Source organism: Cotesia glomerata, linkage group LG10 (genome assembly GCF_020080835.1).
Source record: "Cotesia glomerata isolate CgM1 linkage group LG10, MPM_Cglom_v2.3, whole genome shotgun sequence".
Taxonomy (NCBI): domain Eukaryota; kingdom Metazoa; phylum Arthropoda; class Insecta; order Hymenoptera; family Braconidae; genus Cotesia; species Cotesia glomerata.
The window spans coordinates 11,683,561-11,700,886 of NC_058167.1; the positions used below are offsets into that span (position 1 = coordinate 11,683,561).

Consider the following 17,326-nt stretch of genomic DNA (forward strand, 5'->3'; position numbering starts at 1 on the left):
GATAAATTGATTATTATATCAGGAAAGCAGAATATCTGAAGAGATGGTTACATTCTAAAAGATTCAAGAAAAGAAGTTTGAGTCTACCGCCGTAGTAGATAGATTGTAAAATCTATAATCTGTAATAAATCAAAAGAGAAAGTAATTTTTTTTTATTTTAAGATTATGGTAAATTGGAAAAATTTACTAAAACAACAAGAAAATTTTTTTTTATGTGCGTTCTTTTAGCTTTAAGTAAAAAATTCGAAAAGCCAAAAATGAGTACATAAAAAAAATTTATTTTTTAATTACTTGCTTTAGAAATTCAACGTTTTGCGTTTCCAGCTATGAAAAATAAAAATTCCAGAAATTATTGCTTTTTATATGAAGTAAAAAATTTTCCGTCGTTGTTTTAAAATAATTTTGTGTATAATAACTAAACGTTCACATAACAACTTCACAAAAACGTGTATCAGTTATGTATACACGGAAATAAAATTGAAGGAGTTTTTACTAATTTACTATTGTAATTTTTACTAAATAAAATAGTAGCGGTGGACTATACTTCTCATTTAGTAATTTTTACGGTCTATCAATACTAATTTACGGTCTCAAATACTATTAAAATGTATTTTTATCAAAATTTTTTATAAGAACTTAAATTTTTTTTATGTGCCCTTTTAGCTTTAGGCACTACTTTTCTAAAAGTTAAAAGGGCGCATGTCTTGAGTTACGCCCTTTTAGCTTTAGTATACTCGAATTTTTTTTTTACAGATCTTTGTGTTTCGAGTGATTTCAAGAAGAATGACAAAAAAAAATTTTTTAATGCGCCCTTTTAGCATGGATCCCTACTAACCTGTAGCTATGCGCCCTTTTTGCATTCGTCACGCGATTTGATTATCATTAAATTATTACGTGAATCTTGATCCTAATTTAATAGTTAATGCGCATTACAAAATTTTTTATAATTTATGACTCATAATTATAATTAATTACATAAAAAGCTACTGACGTCCTTCTACATCATATATTTTTTTAACTATGTTTAATAATATCAAATATTCATTAGCCTTAATCTCATAAAACATTAAAATGTGATTTTAATTATTCTTTGAATAATATAAAGATATGGTATTGAAGGTCGAAGGTTTATGAGATCGAATAATTGATATTGATATCCATAATTAGAAGAATAATTGCTTCGAATATTTAACACAAGTACAATTTAAGACTTCTTGAAGTGAACATCATACTTGAAACTTGGAAGGAAAAGAATCTATTTAATAAAGAATTATAAAAATATCAACTTTTTTTTTTGGAAAACTAATTAACAAAGCGTACGCGCTCGTGATACAAAATGAACGCTTCGAAAATATTCAAAATTACTGTAGTGATCTTTTTGATTGCAATTTTGGCTTTGACAATCTTTACTACAGCATGGATGTACCTGCGTCCTCAAAGGTAGGTAGTATGTGTAAAAAATATTTTGAATTAATTTTCAGAGTATAATGTAGTTTGTTCGGTAATTATCAATTTAAAAAAAATATTTAACTTTAAATAAGTCAAATTTAAATAAGCTATGTTGTTCAAATACTATAAGCGGAAAATTTTAAATACTCATTATTTATCGAGATAATTCGTCTTTTTGCATTAGATCCACGTAATTTTATCAGAACTTTAATAGCAGTAATATAATTAAAAAAATTGTAAAGTATCTGTTTAAGTCTTGGATAGATAATCACTTTATTAAATTATTTTTTCTTGATCATTATTAAACTTAATTTAAATTATTTAAATTAATTTTAAATGTTTTAACCCATAAATTGATTTAAAAAAAAAAAATATAAATGTGTTAAAAAATGTTTCATTATTTGGTGCTGCAAAATTTATAAAAATAATATTTTAACAAAAGTTATAGAATTTTAAAATTGAAGACATTTTACTCCTGTGCATAAGATCTAATTGCAAAAAGTGACTTCTTAAAACTGGTTCAGTGAATCGACTTGAAGTTTTCAAAGTGATTTTTTTAATTATAAATTTTTTGGAAGAAAGAATTTTGAAATTTTGGTACTATTTTCAAAATTGATGAAGAACCTTCTTAATACTTAAATAAATCGGTACAATTGCCAGCTTATATGACTAATATTCAATAATGAAAAAGATGACATGGATCTAATAGAAAAAGTTGATGTGTCTCGACTAATAGTGAATACATAAATTTTCCATTTACATTACTTGCATAATATATTACTAGACGGACGATTTTGATATGAAACATTAATCAAAATTAAAATCTATGATCATAAATATATTTGATAAAATTTAAATCACAATAAAAAAAATTAGGAAAACGGTTGACCCTGAAGGCCATCCCTGCAACTTCCCGCTCATTTCATACTTAACCGCACAAACCTAAATTTATTACGTTTGTGAGCTCTTTGAGCTCAAAAAAATAATTTTCGTATCATTTTGAGCTTTCCGAGCTCAAAAATCTGCTAGAAGTTGAATAAAACATTATTTTTTGATTTTTAAACCGCAATAACTTTTGAATAAATGAACCAATTTTTACGTGGTTGGTGGCATTTAACGCAGTTTTTAAAGCCTTATAAAGAACTTTTAAGTTTAAATTTGTCAAACAAGGAATTTCAAAGTAATTCCCATAAAACGATTTTTTTCGTTAACGATAACTCACGAATGAATTAACCGATTTCGACCGGGCTAGCGGCAATCGACGTGTTTTTTTTATGTTAAGAGCTGATTAGTTTTTGGAATTGATCGGTCAAGCTGTTTAAAAGTTATTCCAAAAAAAACACATTTGAAAAAATTTTTTTTTGCAGTTTTTTTGAGACTTCTCAAAATCTACTGGTTCGAATCGATCCAAATTATGGTCAAAATCTAAGTTTAGTCAAGCCCTTTCGAATGGTGCTAACTGCGATAAAATCGGTCAAGCCGTTCAAAAGTTATGAGAGGTTTACATACGGCCGTACACACACACACACACACACACATACCTACAGACGTACGGACATCATCGCGGAAATATTCGGGGAGGCTTCCTAGGACCTCAAAACGTCAACATCTGTTGAAAACTCGATTTTCGAAAAACGGGATGAAACCAATGACTCCGATTTTTGAAAATTTTAAATTTTCTTAGCGGGAAGTTAAAAATGTACTTGTAATTTAAAAAAAATTATTGATATGGCTTATCCGAATAATTATATGAATTATTTATTATAGTGTAAATGGTACGTCAGTAGTAGTGGTAAAGAACATGGCAAAAATGAACAAAACTCACAGACCATGTGCGAAGAATTTGACAAGAACTTCTGAACATCGTGCTATTTTAAATTCTCGAGATAATTATTCTTCAACTGAGAGCTCAGTAAGTATCACAGAGATTAATCAAGTGGATACAACGACAATAAGAAGCACTTCTGATGATATGATACGTCGACCGGATGATAAACCTACGGGACAAGAAATCACGTTGAAGACACAGGATAAAGAACTTTCTATTGAAGATGGTTCTAAATCAGTTCCAGGCAATAATATTTCAGCTACAAGCTCAGAAAGTATGAAGAAGAATGAGCCGGAAACAAAACTGCCGTCTGATAACGATCTTAATACTAAGATCCAACATACGGTTAATGAAAGTAACGAGGTTAGTAAACCACCGATGGAAGAGAGCGATGGTTCTGGGAATAGTTCTAGAACAAATCCCGATGACCATACTTTAACAACGAAATCTCCAGAAATAAAAGATAATCCAGAACTAAAAGATAATCTAGAATCAACAAACTCATCAGCAGGGAACACTTTCAATACAATGCGTCCAAAAGAAGAGGGTAAGACGGAGAATTATGGACCATTGTTAACGACAGCGAAAAATGATACTACTGAAAATGGTTCTAAAATTTCTGTAGATAAAAATATGTCTACTGGAGACTTATCAGGAACCAAAAATGATCTAAATTCAAAGACATCATTAGTAACTAATACTTCCAGTGCAATTAATCCAATACGAGATAGTAAGACTGAAGATCATGGAACAATCTCAGCAACTACGAAGAGTGAATCTGCTAAAAATGCTTCCAGCCTTCCTTCTGACAAAGATTTATCATCTACAGAATCATTAGGAACCAAGGATGGTCTAGATTTACTGACATCATCAGGAAGTAACATTTCAAGTACAACGATTCCAAAAGGGGATGATGAAACTAAGAGTAACGGACCATTTTCAATAACAACAAAAAATGATACTGCTGTAAATGGTTCTAGCCTCCCTTCAGATAAAGATATATTGACTGCAACATCATCAGAAACCAAGAATAATATAGATCCCACAGCATCATCACCAATTGATGCTTCTCATACAACGATTCCAAAAGGAGATGAAGAAACTAAGAGTAATGGACCATTTTCAATGACAACAAAAAATGAAACTGCTGAAAATAGTTTTAAAATACCTTCTGATCAACATACGTCAACTACGGAATCATCAGAAACCAAAAATAATCTAAACTCAACGACATCATCGACAAATAACTCTTTTAATAAAACAAATCCAAAAGAAGATGATAAGATTGAGGATCATGAAACATTGCCAACGACGACGAAGAACGAATCTGGTAAAAATAGTTCTAGCTTTCCTTCAGATGAAAATTCAACAACTACAGAATCATCAGAAACCAAGGACGATCTGAACTCAACGACATCATCGGCGAGTAGTACTTCCAACACAACGAATTCTAATGGAGATTCCACGGCTAAGGATCATGGAACATTGTCAACAACCGCAAAGGATGAAACTGCTAGAAATGGTTCTGGTCTTCCATCAGATAAAAATTCACCACCTACAGAATCGTCAGGAACCAAAAGCGATCTAGACTCAACAGCATCATCACCAAGTAACGCTTCCAATACAACGAATATAATAGGAGATGATGAGACTAAGACTAATAGACCATTGTCAACGACAACAAAGAATGTTACTGCTGAAAATCGTTTTAGCTTGCCTTCAGATGAAGATGTGTCGACTACAAAATCATCAGAAACCAAAAATGATCTAAACTCAACGACATCATCGACAAATAACACTTTCGACACAACAAATCCAAAAGGAGATGATACGATTGAGGATCATGAAACATTGCCAATGACAATGAAGAACAAAACTGGTGAAAATGCCTCTAGCCTTCTTTTAGGTGAAAATTCATCAACCACAGAATCATCAGGAACCAAGGACGATTTGAACTCAACGACATCATCAAAAAATACCTCTTTTAATAAAACAAATCCAAAAGAAGATGATAAGATTGAGGATCATGAAACATTGCCAACGACGACGAAGAACGAATCTGGTAAAAATAGTTCTAGCTTTCCTTCAGATGAAAATTCAACAACTACAGAATCATCAGAAACCAAGGACGATCTGAACTCAACGACATCATCGGCGAGTAGTACTTCCAACACAACGAATTCTAATGGAGATTCCACGGCTAAGGATCATGGAACATTGTCAACAACCGCAAAGGATGAAACTGCTAGAAATGGTTCTGGTCTTCCATCAGATAAAAATTCACCACCTACAGAATCGTCAGGAACCAAAAGCGATCTAGACTCAACAGCATCATCACCAAGTAATGCTTCCAATACAACGAATACAATAGGAGATCATGAGACTAAGACTAATAGACCATTGTCAACGACAACAAAGAATGTTACTGCTGAAAATCGTTCTAGCTTGCCTTCAGATGAAGATGTGTCGACTACAAAATCATCAGAAACCAAAAATGATCTAAACTCAACGACATCATCGACAAATAACACTTTCGACACAACAAATCCAAAAGGAGATGATAAGATTGAGGATCATGAAACATTGCCAATGACAATCAAGAACAAAACTGGTGAAAATGCCTCTGGCCTTCTTTTAGGTGAAAATTCATCAACCACAGAATCATCAGGAACCAAGGACGATTTGAACTCAACGACATCATCAAAAAATACCTCTTTTAATAAAACAAATCCAAAAGAAGATGATAAGATTGAGGATCATGGAACATTGCCAACGACGACGAAGAACGAATCTGGTAAAAAAAGTTCTAGCTTTCCTTCAGATGAAAATTCAACATTTACAGAATCATCAGGAACCAAGGACGATCTGAACTCAACGACATCATCGGCGAGTAGTACTTCCAACACAACGAATTCTAATGGAGATTCCACGGCTAAGGATCATGGAACATTGTCAACAACCGCAAAGGATGAAACTGCTAGAAATGGTTCTGATTTTCCATCAGATAAAAATTCACCACCTACAGAATCGTCAGGAACCAAAAGCGATCTAGACTCAACAGCATCATCACCAAGTAATGCTTCCAATACAACGAATATAATAGGAGATGATGAGACTAAGACTAATAGACCATTGTCAACGACAACAAAGAATGTTACTGCTGAAAATCGTTTTAGCTTGCCTTCAGATGAAGATGTGTCGACTACAAAATCATCAGAAACCAAAAATGATCTAAACTCAACGACATCAGCGACAAATAACACTTTCGACACAACAAAACCAAAAGGAGATGATACGATTGAGGATCATGAAACATTGCCAATGACAATCAAGAACAAAACTGGTGAAAATGCCTCTGGCCTTCTTTTAGGTGAAAATTCATCAACCACAGAATCATCAGGAACCAAGGACGATTTGAACTCAACGACATCATCAAAAAATACCTCTTTTAATAAAACAAATCCAAAAGAAGATGATAAGATTGAGGATCATGAAACATTGCCAACGACGACGAAGAACGAATCTGGTAAAAAAAGTTCTAGCTTTCCTTCAGATGAAAATTCAACATTTACAGAATCATCAGGAACCAAGGACGATCTGAACTCAACGACATCATCGGCGAGTAGTACTTCCAACACAACGAATTCTAATGGAGATTCCACGGCTAAGGATCATGGAACATTGTCAACAACCGCAAAGGATGAAACTGCTAGAAATGGTTCTGGTCTTCCATCAGATAAAAATTCACCACCTACAGAATCGTCAGGAACCAAAAGCGATCTAGACTCAACAGCATCATCACCAAGTAACGCTTCCAATACAACGAATATAATAGGAGATGATGAGACTAAGACTAATAGACCATTGTCAACGACAACAAAGAATGTTACTGCTGAAAATCGTTTTAGCTTGCCTTCAGATGAAGATGTGTCGACTACAAAATCATCAGAAACCAAAAATGATCTAAACTCAACGACATCATCGACAAATAACACTTTCGACACAACAAATCCAAAAGGAGATGATAAGATTGAGGATCATGAAACATTGCCAATGACAATGAAGAACAAAACTGGTGAAAATGCCTCTAGCCTTCTTTTAGGTGAAAATTCATCAACCACAGAATCATCAGGAACCAAGGACGATTTGAACTCAACGACATCATCAAAAAATAACTCTTTAAATAAAACAAATCCAAAAGAAGATGATAAGATTGAGGATCATGAAACATTGCCAACGACGACGAAGAACGAATCTGGTAAAAATAGTTCTAGCTTTCCTTCAGATGAAAATTCAACAACTACAGAATCATCAGAAACCAAGGACGATCTGAACTCAACGACATCATCGGCGAGTAGTACTTCCAACACAACGAATTCTAATGGAGATTCCACGGCTAAGGATCATGGAACATTGTCAACAACCGCAAAGGATGAAACTGCTAGAAATGGTTCTGGTCTTCCATCAGATAAAAATTCACCACCTACAGAATCGTCAGGAACCAAAAGCGATCTAGACTCAACAGCATCATCACCAAGTAACGCTTCCAATACAACGAATATAATAGGAGATGATGAGACTAAGACTAATAGACCATTGTCAACGACAACAAAGAATGTTACTGCTGAAAATCGTTTTAGCTTGCCTTCAGATGAAGATGTGTCGACTACAAAATCATTAGAAACCAAAAATGATCTAAACTCAACGACATCATCGACAAATAACACTTTCGACACAACAAATCCAAAAGGAGATGATGCGATTGAGGATCATGAAACATTGCCAATGACAATGAAGAACAAAACTGGTGAAAATGCCTCTAGCCTTCTTTTAGGTGAAAATTCATCAACCACAGAATCATCAGGAACCAAGGACGATTTGAACTCAACGACATCATCAAAAAATAACTCTTTAAATAAAACAAATCCAAAAGAAGATGATAAGATTGAGGATCATGAAACATTGCCAACGACGACGAAGAACGAATCTGGTAAAAATAGTTCTAGCTTTCCTTCAGATGAAAATTCAACAACTACAGAATCATCAGAAACCAAGGACGATCTGAACTCAACGACATCATCGGCGAGTAGTACTTCCAACACAACGAATTCTAATGGAGATTCCACGGCTAAGGATCATGGAACATTGTCAACAACCGCAAAGGATGAAACTGCTAGAAATGGTTCTGGTCTTCCATCAGATAAAAATTCACCACCTACAGAATCGTCAGGAACCAAAAGCGATCTAGACTCAACAGCATCATCACCAAGTAACGCTTCCAATACAACGAATATAATAGGAGATGATGAGACTAAGACTAATAGACCATTGTCAACGACAACAAAGAATGTTACTGCTGAAAATCGTTTTAGCTTGCCTTCAGATGAAGATGTGTCGACTACAAAATCATTAGAAACCAAAAATGATCTAAACTCAACGACAGTATCAGCAAGTAATACTTCTAACCCAACAAATCCAAAAGGGGACGCTAAAACTGAGGATCATGGAACATTATCAACGACTACAACGAATGAAGCTACTAAAAATGTGACCAATGATTCTTCGGATAAAGATATGTCAACTACAGAATCATCAGGAACCAAGAATGATCTTGAATCAACGACAACATCTGCAAGTAACACTTCCACCACAGCAAATCGAAAATACTGTTTTTATTTTTATTTCGATATTAATGAGTTGATAAAATCAATTTATAACATATTAGTATCAAGTACTCGAAAACCTTGATTCTATTTTGTTCTTGACAGCCTCGTGACTTTTGAAGAAACTGTTACTTATTAATGGTTTTCATAAGTCACGACTACACAGTAAAAAATATTGTGTAAAATCAACACAGTTTGTGTGTTAAAAACCGTTGACACGAAATTTGTGTTGAAATTTTGACACAAACTTTGTGTAACCCCTTTTTAACACAAAGATTATGTTAAAATATCGCTACAAGAGGGCGCAAAGAATCCTACACTTTTAAAGTGTCAATCTTAACACAAAATAAATGTTAAATAATTTTATTTATTCTAATCAACTGTTTTATACCTATAAAATAATTTTTTTTTATTTCCTCAACTGTAGTCAATAATATTTATTAAAAAAAAATTTTTTTTTTATTTACATTTTTATTAAATCAACAGTTATTGAATGTAAATAATTGTAGGTAAAATTTTAAATAATTAAATCGAAAAACAATTTATAGATTTTAGAAATGAAGCAGCAAATTAAAAAATATAATTGTCTTTGTTATTTAATAATATTCATTATATTTTCATATTAGATTATATAAGAATATTAGATTATAAGAAATAATTAGTTATAATGAAGATTAATATTTTAAAACAAGGTTGTTAAACGTAGCAGGCAAATTTAGTTTGGCTCAAACTTTAGTATTTTTCCACTCCAGAATAAACATGACAGTCACTTTTTGACTTTGATTTACATCAAATTTTTTAATGTTAGATGAATTCCCACTTATCTAAAAAAAAATAAAACTTACGTCAAAATAAATTTTAGTATTGTATACTTGGTATAAAAAATTAATAAAAACAAAAATCACTAACTGGCAGTTAAAAATTCAGAAATTTTAATTTATAATAATCATAAATTTTACAGAGAATATTTTTAATATCTACTATTAAGAGTACTTAATTTTATAAAAACAAATTTTAAGGTTATCTTTGAAGATAGAAAGTTTATCTACAGTATTCAGAAATTTCAATAATAAATAAATAATCACTCACCGTTGATTACATCAATTTTTTTGTTCGTATTATAAACTCACTTTATCTTTAATTTTTCGAATAAATAACTCTATTATTAACACTCAAAACACCAACAAAATAGATGCCAATGATGACGCTCACTTTGTGAAAACGGTTGCTGCGTAAAGTAAAGAACCGACGCGCTGTTAACACAAAGTTAATGTTATATTGATGGAGATTTTGACACAAATTTTGCGTTAATTCCACATCAACATACAAAATGTGTTAATGAAGAGTGTATAACACATTTTTTATGTTACAAAATAAAGTAACACAAACTTTGTGTTATTTTAACACACTACAATTTTTAACACAAATCGTTTTCGACACAAATACACAATATTTTTTACTGTGTGTGCATAACATTTAAATTTTTATTTATTCTTTTTCATTCAGTATTATTTATAGCTCATAATTATTTTTAACTCCTGTAATTTTAGTTTAAATTAATTAGATTATTACTTGTAAGCTTTTTGGTTTGTTTTGATTCAATAATTGTGAGGTCAATAAAGATATCTGTTTTTCCTAATTTTAGTCAATGTTCTGTTTATTATTGTAATTATGATAGTAATAAATTCAATCAACCAAAAAACCTTCTGTATTATTCTTCTCTATTCTGAAAAACTACAATCGTGTACTAATTAATTATTAAAATTAATTATTTACAAAAAAAAAAATAAAAACTAAAAATTGTCCGAAAATGAAAAAAATTTTCAAGCAACCACAACTCCGAAATTAACTGGCCGATTTTGCTCATTTTGAAACTCGATGTTGGTAGTGATTCATAGAACAAGCCCACAAAATTTCATAAAGATCGGTTGAGAACTGTAGACGCATACATAATTACATGATTAAACTTTTGAGCCAATGCTATTTATATTTTTCGTCATAACTTGACGAAATAAAATATATCACGTGACAAATGCCAAAAGGGCGTATCCCAATATATACGGTTTTTTGGCTTTGTAAAGCTAAAAGGGTGTATGGCTCAAATAAAACCCTCTTTTGGCTTTAGAAACTTAAAAATTTTTTTTTACTGATCTTGACATTTTGGACTGTGAGCTGATTGGCAAAAAAATTTTTTTTTCTGCCCTCCGGCCGGAAAGTGGCAATTTTCTGGCCGCTGCACTAAACAAAGTTTCCACATTCCGGCTACGTCGAGCAGAAAAATAGTATACATACCTTGGCCAGTAAAAAAGTAAAGCCTCAGATCACATGTTTGTCAACCTCGGCTTCGCCTCGGCCAACAATTACATGTGATCTGAGACTTTTCTTATTTTACTGGCCTAGGTATGTAATATACTATTTGTACGCTCTTTCGGCACAAAGCCCTATCTTCTTGTAGGAATACGCCCTTTCGGAATTTGTCACGAAATATTATAAAATTTCCTTTAAATTCCGGTATAAAACCGCCTAAAATAGCTAAATTTATTGCACGCCTCATAGCGCGAAGCGCGTGAGGTTGTGCTTTATACTCGACTAGTCAAGGTCAAGCAATTTTGTGATCTTTAAATGCCTCTATCCCAATCATATTACACTTATACAATGATATAAGTAGATGTACACCGAAAAAACACTTAAATTAAACCATCTTTTACTTTCTAAAATCATTTCATGTTGTTATTTTGGAAAAAAAAAACGTTTTGAAAAAAATTTTACGTGGACGTCCGGATGTCACCCCATTTTGGATGTACCAACGATTACTCCCGAACAAATTGATATTTCAAGTCCGGACCTTTTTTATTAGTTTAAGAATTCGATTAACTAGGTCCGTATTTCAGATCAGTGGTCTAGTTTACGTATTTTTTTTTTTAATTGAATTTTTATTAAAATTCACTACGCGATACAACCGTACAAAGCCAAACGAACTTTTCTTATTTTTCACGTGGAAACTATGGTGCCACTTGATCAAGCTAGATTTTTTTAGACTGCGAGCGCATATGACAAGAAAAAAGGACGCTGATATTTAAAAAAAAAATATAAAATACTCTGTAAGAAACTACTTAATTATAATTTTTTTTTTTTTAATCAATTACACAATTAATATTTTCTTAAAAAATGAATGAGCGTCATGAGGCGTGCACTTTTGGATTTTCCAATCTTTTTATAAATCTACCCATATATCGACGGTCTAATTAGCAATTGGTGTAACTCCTTACTTTTTAGAGGGTGATTTTTTAACATTTTGATACAGCAATAGTTCAATTATAAATCATTTGAATGATCCAAACCAAAATAATATACCTCTATCAGATATTAATAATATTAAATGGTTTTTTAAAGTGATATTAAATTTTGAATCAATTGTTTTTTCGTACAAATGGAAGATTCTCTAAAATGGAGTTAGACAATTTGCTAATTAGAACGTTGATGTATATTTTGTATACAAAATGTATTTCTATGTATTTGTCAAGTTGAATCTTTTTTAATTGCTTTGAGCCATTTCAAATTTTTTCGAATCTCTTTTTCTAATCAGGGACCTTAAAATAATTTTAAATCATCGAGATTTTGACAATATTTATTACTTAGTATTATAAGATACAGTGTTTGACAATTGATTATACAGACGATTACATTTGATTTTTTATGTGAATATTTTACAGTGACAGCAGTTCTGTATTATTTACAATCAACATCATCTTCATTACTTATATATATAATAATAATTATTATTATTATTACAATTATTGTATAACTTATCTTAATATTAAATATTTCAAATACTTATTTTTTATTGTTGTGCTGGATAAAATTTACAAAAGATCTGCAGTCAATATATATAATTATTAACGATGATAAACTCCATTCATTCAAACTTATAAATAATTATTTTTATTTACTAATATATATTTATTAATATTAATAATCTGCATTTCATTTACTATCAAATAATTACGATGGATACATTTAATCACATGACAGTGTCGTTAAAATTTAAGTTAATCATTTTTTAATTTTAATTTAATTTTATTAAATGGTAGTTCCTCAGAACATATTCTTCTTTCAATATATATTTATATTTTCAGTCTAATAATTTATCAGACAATTATTTACATGGACTATATATATAAAGATTATTGATTATTATTTATTAAATTATTGACTTTACTGTACAAATTTATTTACTTACGCAATAGTACAATTTATAATATAAATAATTATTTTATAAATTAATTTTACTTGTTGCTTTTTACACGAATAATTCAGTACTTTTTTAATAAATATAATTTCGTCAGTGTAATTTTATTAAAATAAAATACAACATACTCGTATTAATAATAGTTTTAATAAAAACACTTTTACAGTGAGCGTATTTTGTATGATCATAAAATTAACCGTGTGCAATAACATTTATGTAACGCATTGCACGCCTAATAATTTAATAATTTATCTTTTGTTGATATTTTATATTTTACTACGAACAATCAGTCAATTTAAAATGATCCGCTATGTAATATAATCATTTAATTATTTTAAATTAATTTTATTTCAATAGTTATATAATTATAATTTAGATTAGAGTAAGAATTTTTTTTTGTTACCGTTTTGAAATTTTTTGGAAAAAATATTATTTTTGGTTAAAAATGAGAATAGTTTTTTAAAAAAAATTTTAATAAGAATTTTTTTTAGGAAGAAAAAAAATTTTTTTTATTAGTTGGAAAAAAGTCCTGTCAATATTACAAAAAAATATGTTAAATTTACAGTTTTATTCTTGTCAAGAAATAATTGTTGAATTTTAATTTCTAGAAATGTAATTTTTACATTATAAAAATTTTAAATCTCAAAATTTTAATTTTGCATGAAGAAAAATGTAAATTTTACATTAGCAAAAATGATAAATTTATGAAGTAAATAATTTTGATACACGAAAAAAAAAATTTATAGAAAAAATTACAATTGTCACATCGTAATTAAGGACCAAATTTTCAATGTGGTTCTATAGATATTTTTTTATTTTTTAATTTAAGATATTACATCGTAAAAATGCTAATAAAAGTATTAAATATTCTAATTTTTGCGCTGTAATATTTCTAATTTTTAAATATAAAATTATCAAAGACCATATTGAAATTTTAATCTTGGATTACGATGTGACTATTGCAATTTTTCCTACAATTTTTTTCAGGTGTACTTCATTAGGACATTTGTAAATTTCACATTGAAAAAAATTCATGAAAACTATCCGTGTAAATTTTATTAAGATTTTTTAAGACACTTTGTTATAATTTATAATGTTCCGGAGCTCTGAGCTCTAAAATTTTTTTAGATTATTTTAAGACGAGTTTACAGCGACAGAGCTCCGGAACATTAAAACGGAGCGTTTTTAAAAAAGTTTTAAAATTGTCGAACAATAATTTTTCAATAATTTCATAATGAATTTTAAAAGAGCGTACTTAAAAATCTTGCAGTTAAAAACTTGCAAAATCGTCTAAAAATGAATTTTCATAACAAATTTGAGAATCAAATTTCAAAAATCTGCTCTCAAAATTTTATTTTGACGTCTTTAAATCGTCTTGGTTTGTGTCACGTTTAAGATCTTAAACAAACTACTTTTTTAAGACTCTTTTAGACGAATTTTTTTTACACAGGTATATAATAATTATAATGGCTAAAATTCTTATATAATTTTAAATAATAATTATATAAAATTTTTTTTTCGGGGTATGTAATTTTTACTGATCTATTCCTGTAAATTTAATAATATTTTCGTTTGTAAATAATATTATTTAACTGTGTAAATTTAACAGTATTTTTTGAAATTTAATAAAATCTTTAATTTTTCACTTTATATTAGTATCCTAAATTTTTACAAATAATAGTTAAAAAACTATCCAAAATTTGTGTTCCATTAATCTGCATGAAACAATATTGATTAGATCGGTCAATAAATATATTACCCTACGTATAAAAGTAATATAAATGAATAGAAAAAAAATGTATAGTCCGTGATTGGTTTGATTGTAGAAAAAAAGTAAATCCCATGGCATTGGAGTTACCTTTGCGTTTTCTTCTTTTTTTAATCGCGCTCGTTCGACTAAGGTTTCAACTGGTAATGTCCCAGTAGCACAATTCCATGATATTTCCCAGGAGGACTTGAGTAAGGAAAAGAACGAAAATAGAACAAAAGTATAAAACAAAATGACGAAGAAGAAAGACGGGAGTGTAGGGTGGTACAGAGTGAGATTACCTGGGATAGAGTGTCGAGATAGAGAGGAAGTAGTTGAATTGAGTGAGAGGATTCCCGACTAAGAGAAAGATAAAGAAAATAAATCAACATCCTTGGAGAAATGATGAGAGCTCTGGGAATTTCTTATGGAGCTTTAATGAAGTGCAAGCTAGATATATAAATGTTTCTACTCGTTCAGATATTCTCCTCGTGATTCTTTCATTTTCTTCCAATGACGATTTAAATAGTAATGAAGATTCGTTTATTTTAGCTCAACAACGGTAATTTATTTCTTTAATTTATCCTCAATTTTTATTTTTCTCTTACTTTATGATATGTTAAAAATAAAATTTTTAAACAATTATTTCGGTTCGTATTTTTTTAGATTAAGGACTTTAATAAAAAAAAAAAAAAAATCATTGCTTATAATTGAGATGAGAAAATATTAAATTTTTAATATTTTTTACCGACGCCGGGAATCGAACCCAAGCGTTCCATTTAAAAGTATTGAACTGGTATAAAATACTCTTTTAAAAATTGCACGACTCATGATGTGAAATGGGAGTGAAATTCACCCCCGATTCACTCCGGATTTTTTACAGTGTAATGGGGTCTTTTATCCGAGAAGCGATATTTTTTTTTTAATCAACAATGTATGAAAAAATGGTGAAAAAACACGACTTTTTTTCATAATCCTCCAAAAAATGCGAATTTTTATTTTTTTATTTGGAATTGAAGTTCATATAGAATATACACATAAAAAAAGTAATTTTTCTTTGTCATTGATTTTAGATAAAAATTGTGGCTTCCATACTGCACACCAACTGCTAATTCGGATGACAACCTACGATGTGTATCACCTGATATCTCCGCTATTTGTTAAGTTATATTGTTGTTTAATACGAAAAAATACTCGTAAATATATGTATAAAATAACCTAATAGTTTCAATAAATAATATTAATTTTTATACCTTAAAAAAATTAATGAATATGAGCAAGGAAACGGCCTTCTACATGTATGCCCCCCCTTAAGTACAATTAATAAAATAAAACAAAAACCAAAAAAGACTATTATCTATATATATTGTGTACATTTATTCCACTTGAGGCGCTCGCGCATTATCGTACTATTTTACCTGTTTAATATATTTTTTTTCACATTATTTTATTAATATTTCATTATTAAATGAGCATTATGAGTCGTGCATTTTTTAATTTTCCAAATTTTTTTAATATTATCATAAATAATAATAAAAAAAAATTATTAATGTCCTTAATCCATTATTCAACCCATCTGAAAATAAAATACATTATATTTAATGCTAATTATAAATTTCTATTAGGATGACCTTTGCACAATTAACTTTCTTAGTAATATATATATATATATATATATATATATATATATATATATATATATATATATATATATATATATATATAATAACAATCAGTGAAATATAAAATAATAAAACGAAAAAAAAATCATGCGAAGGTCCTCCTATTATATAATGGACTTTTTTTTCTCTACAACTACAATTATTTTATACAAATAATTATTTAATTTTAATTATTTAAAGATAGTCCTTCTAAACGCAACATTCTTAGGGTACAATTTATTTATTAATATTTAATAATGTTAGTTATTGTTCTTGAGCACAAGATTTTTAGATTTAATTATTTTTATTACAATCCGGCAGTTTTTAAATGACAACATTAAATTTCATGCTCTATATAATCAATTAAAATTTTTTTTTTACCGAATAAATATTTTTATTAGCCGGAATACTTAGTGAAGTATTAAAAAATTTTAATCACACCTAGCTACTGACAATACGTGTATAAATGTTTGATTAATATAAGAGTCAATAATTATTTTATTTTTAATTATAAAATGTTCAATTTTTTTTAAACTGGAGGTTTAATTGTTAAGATAAATTTCAGACTTTAGAATTATTTAAATTAAAGAAAAAAAAAATCGAGAAATCCTCCATGAGTGCAACAGAATTTTTTTAAAAATTAAAAATGAAAATTTTACATCTCGGTATTTTCTTCGGCTTCTTCATCGACCTCGGGGAGGGTATAGACAGCGGATCCAACAATATGGT

General features: G+C 29.4%; 1 protein-coding gene across 1 annotated transcript; it reads left to right on the forward strand.

The window, feature by feature from the left end:
• The first annotated feature begins 3,250 nt into the window (after nucleotides 1-3,250).
• LOC123273421 (serine-rich adhesin for platelets-like) lies at nucleotides 3,251-9,331 on the forward strand. The gene has a single exon (XM_044740820.1). It carries the CDS (start codon nucleotides 3,251-3,253, stop codon nucleotides 9,023-9,025), a length of 5,775 nt encoding a protein of 1,924 aa, XP_044596755.1. The 3' UTR covers nucleotides 9,026-9,331.
• Nucleotides 9,332-17,326: the final 7,995 nt, after the last annotated feature.

Excerpts from the sequence above, each read along its gene's own strand:
- LOC123273421 (XM_044740820.1), top strand. The coding sequence starts at position 3,251 with ATGGCAAAAATGAACAAAACTCACAGACCATGTGCGAAGAATTTGACA.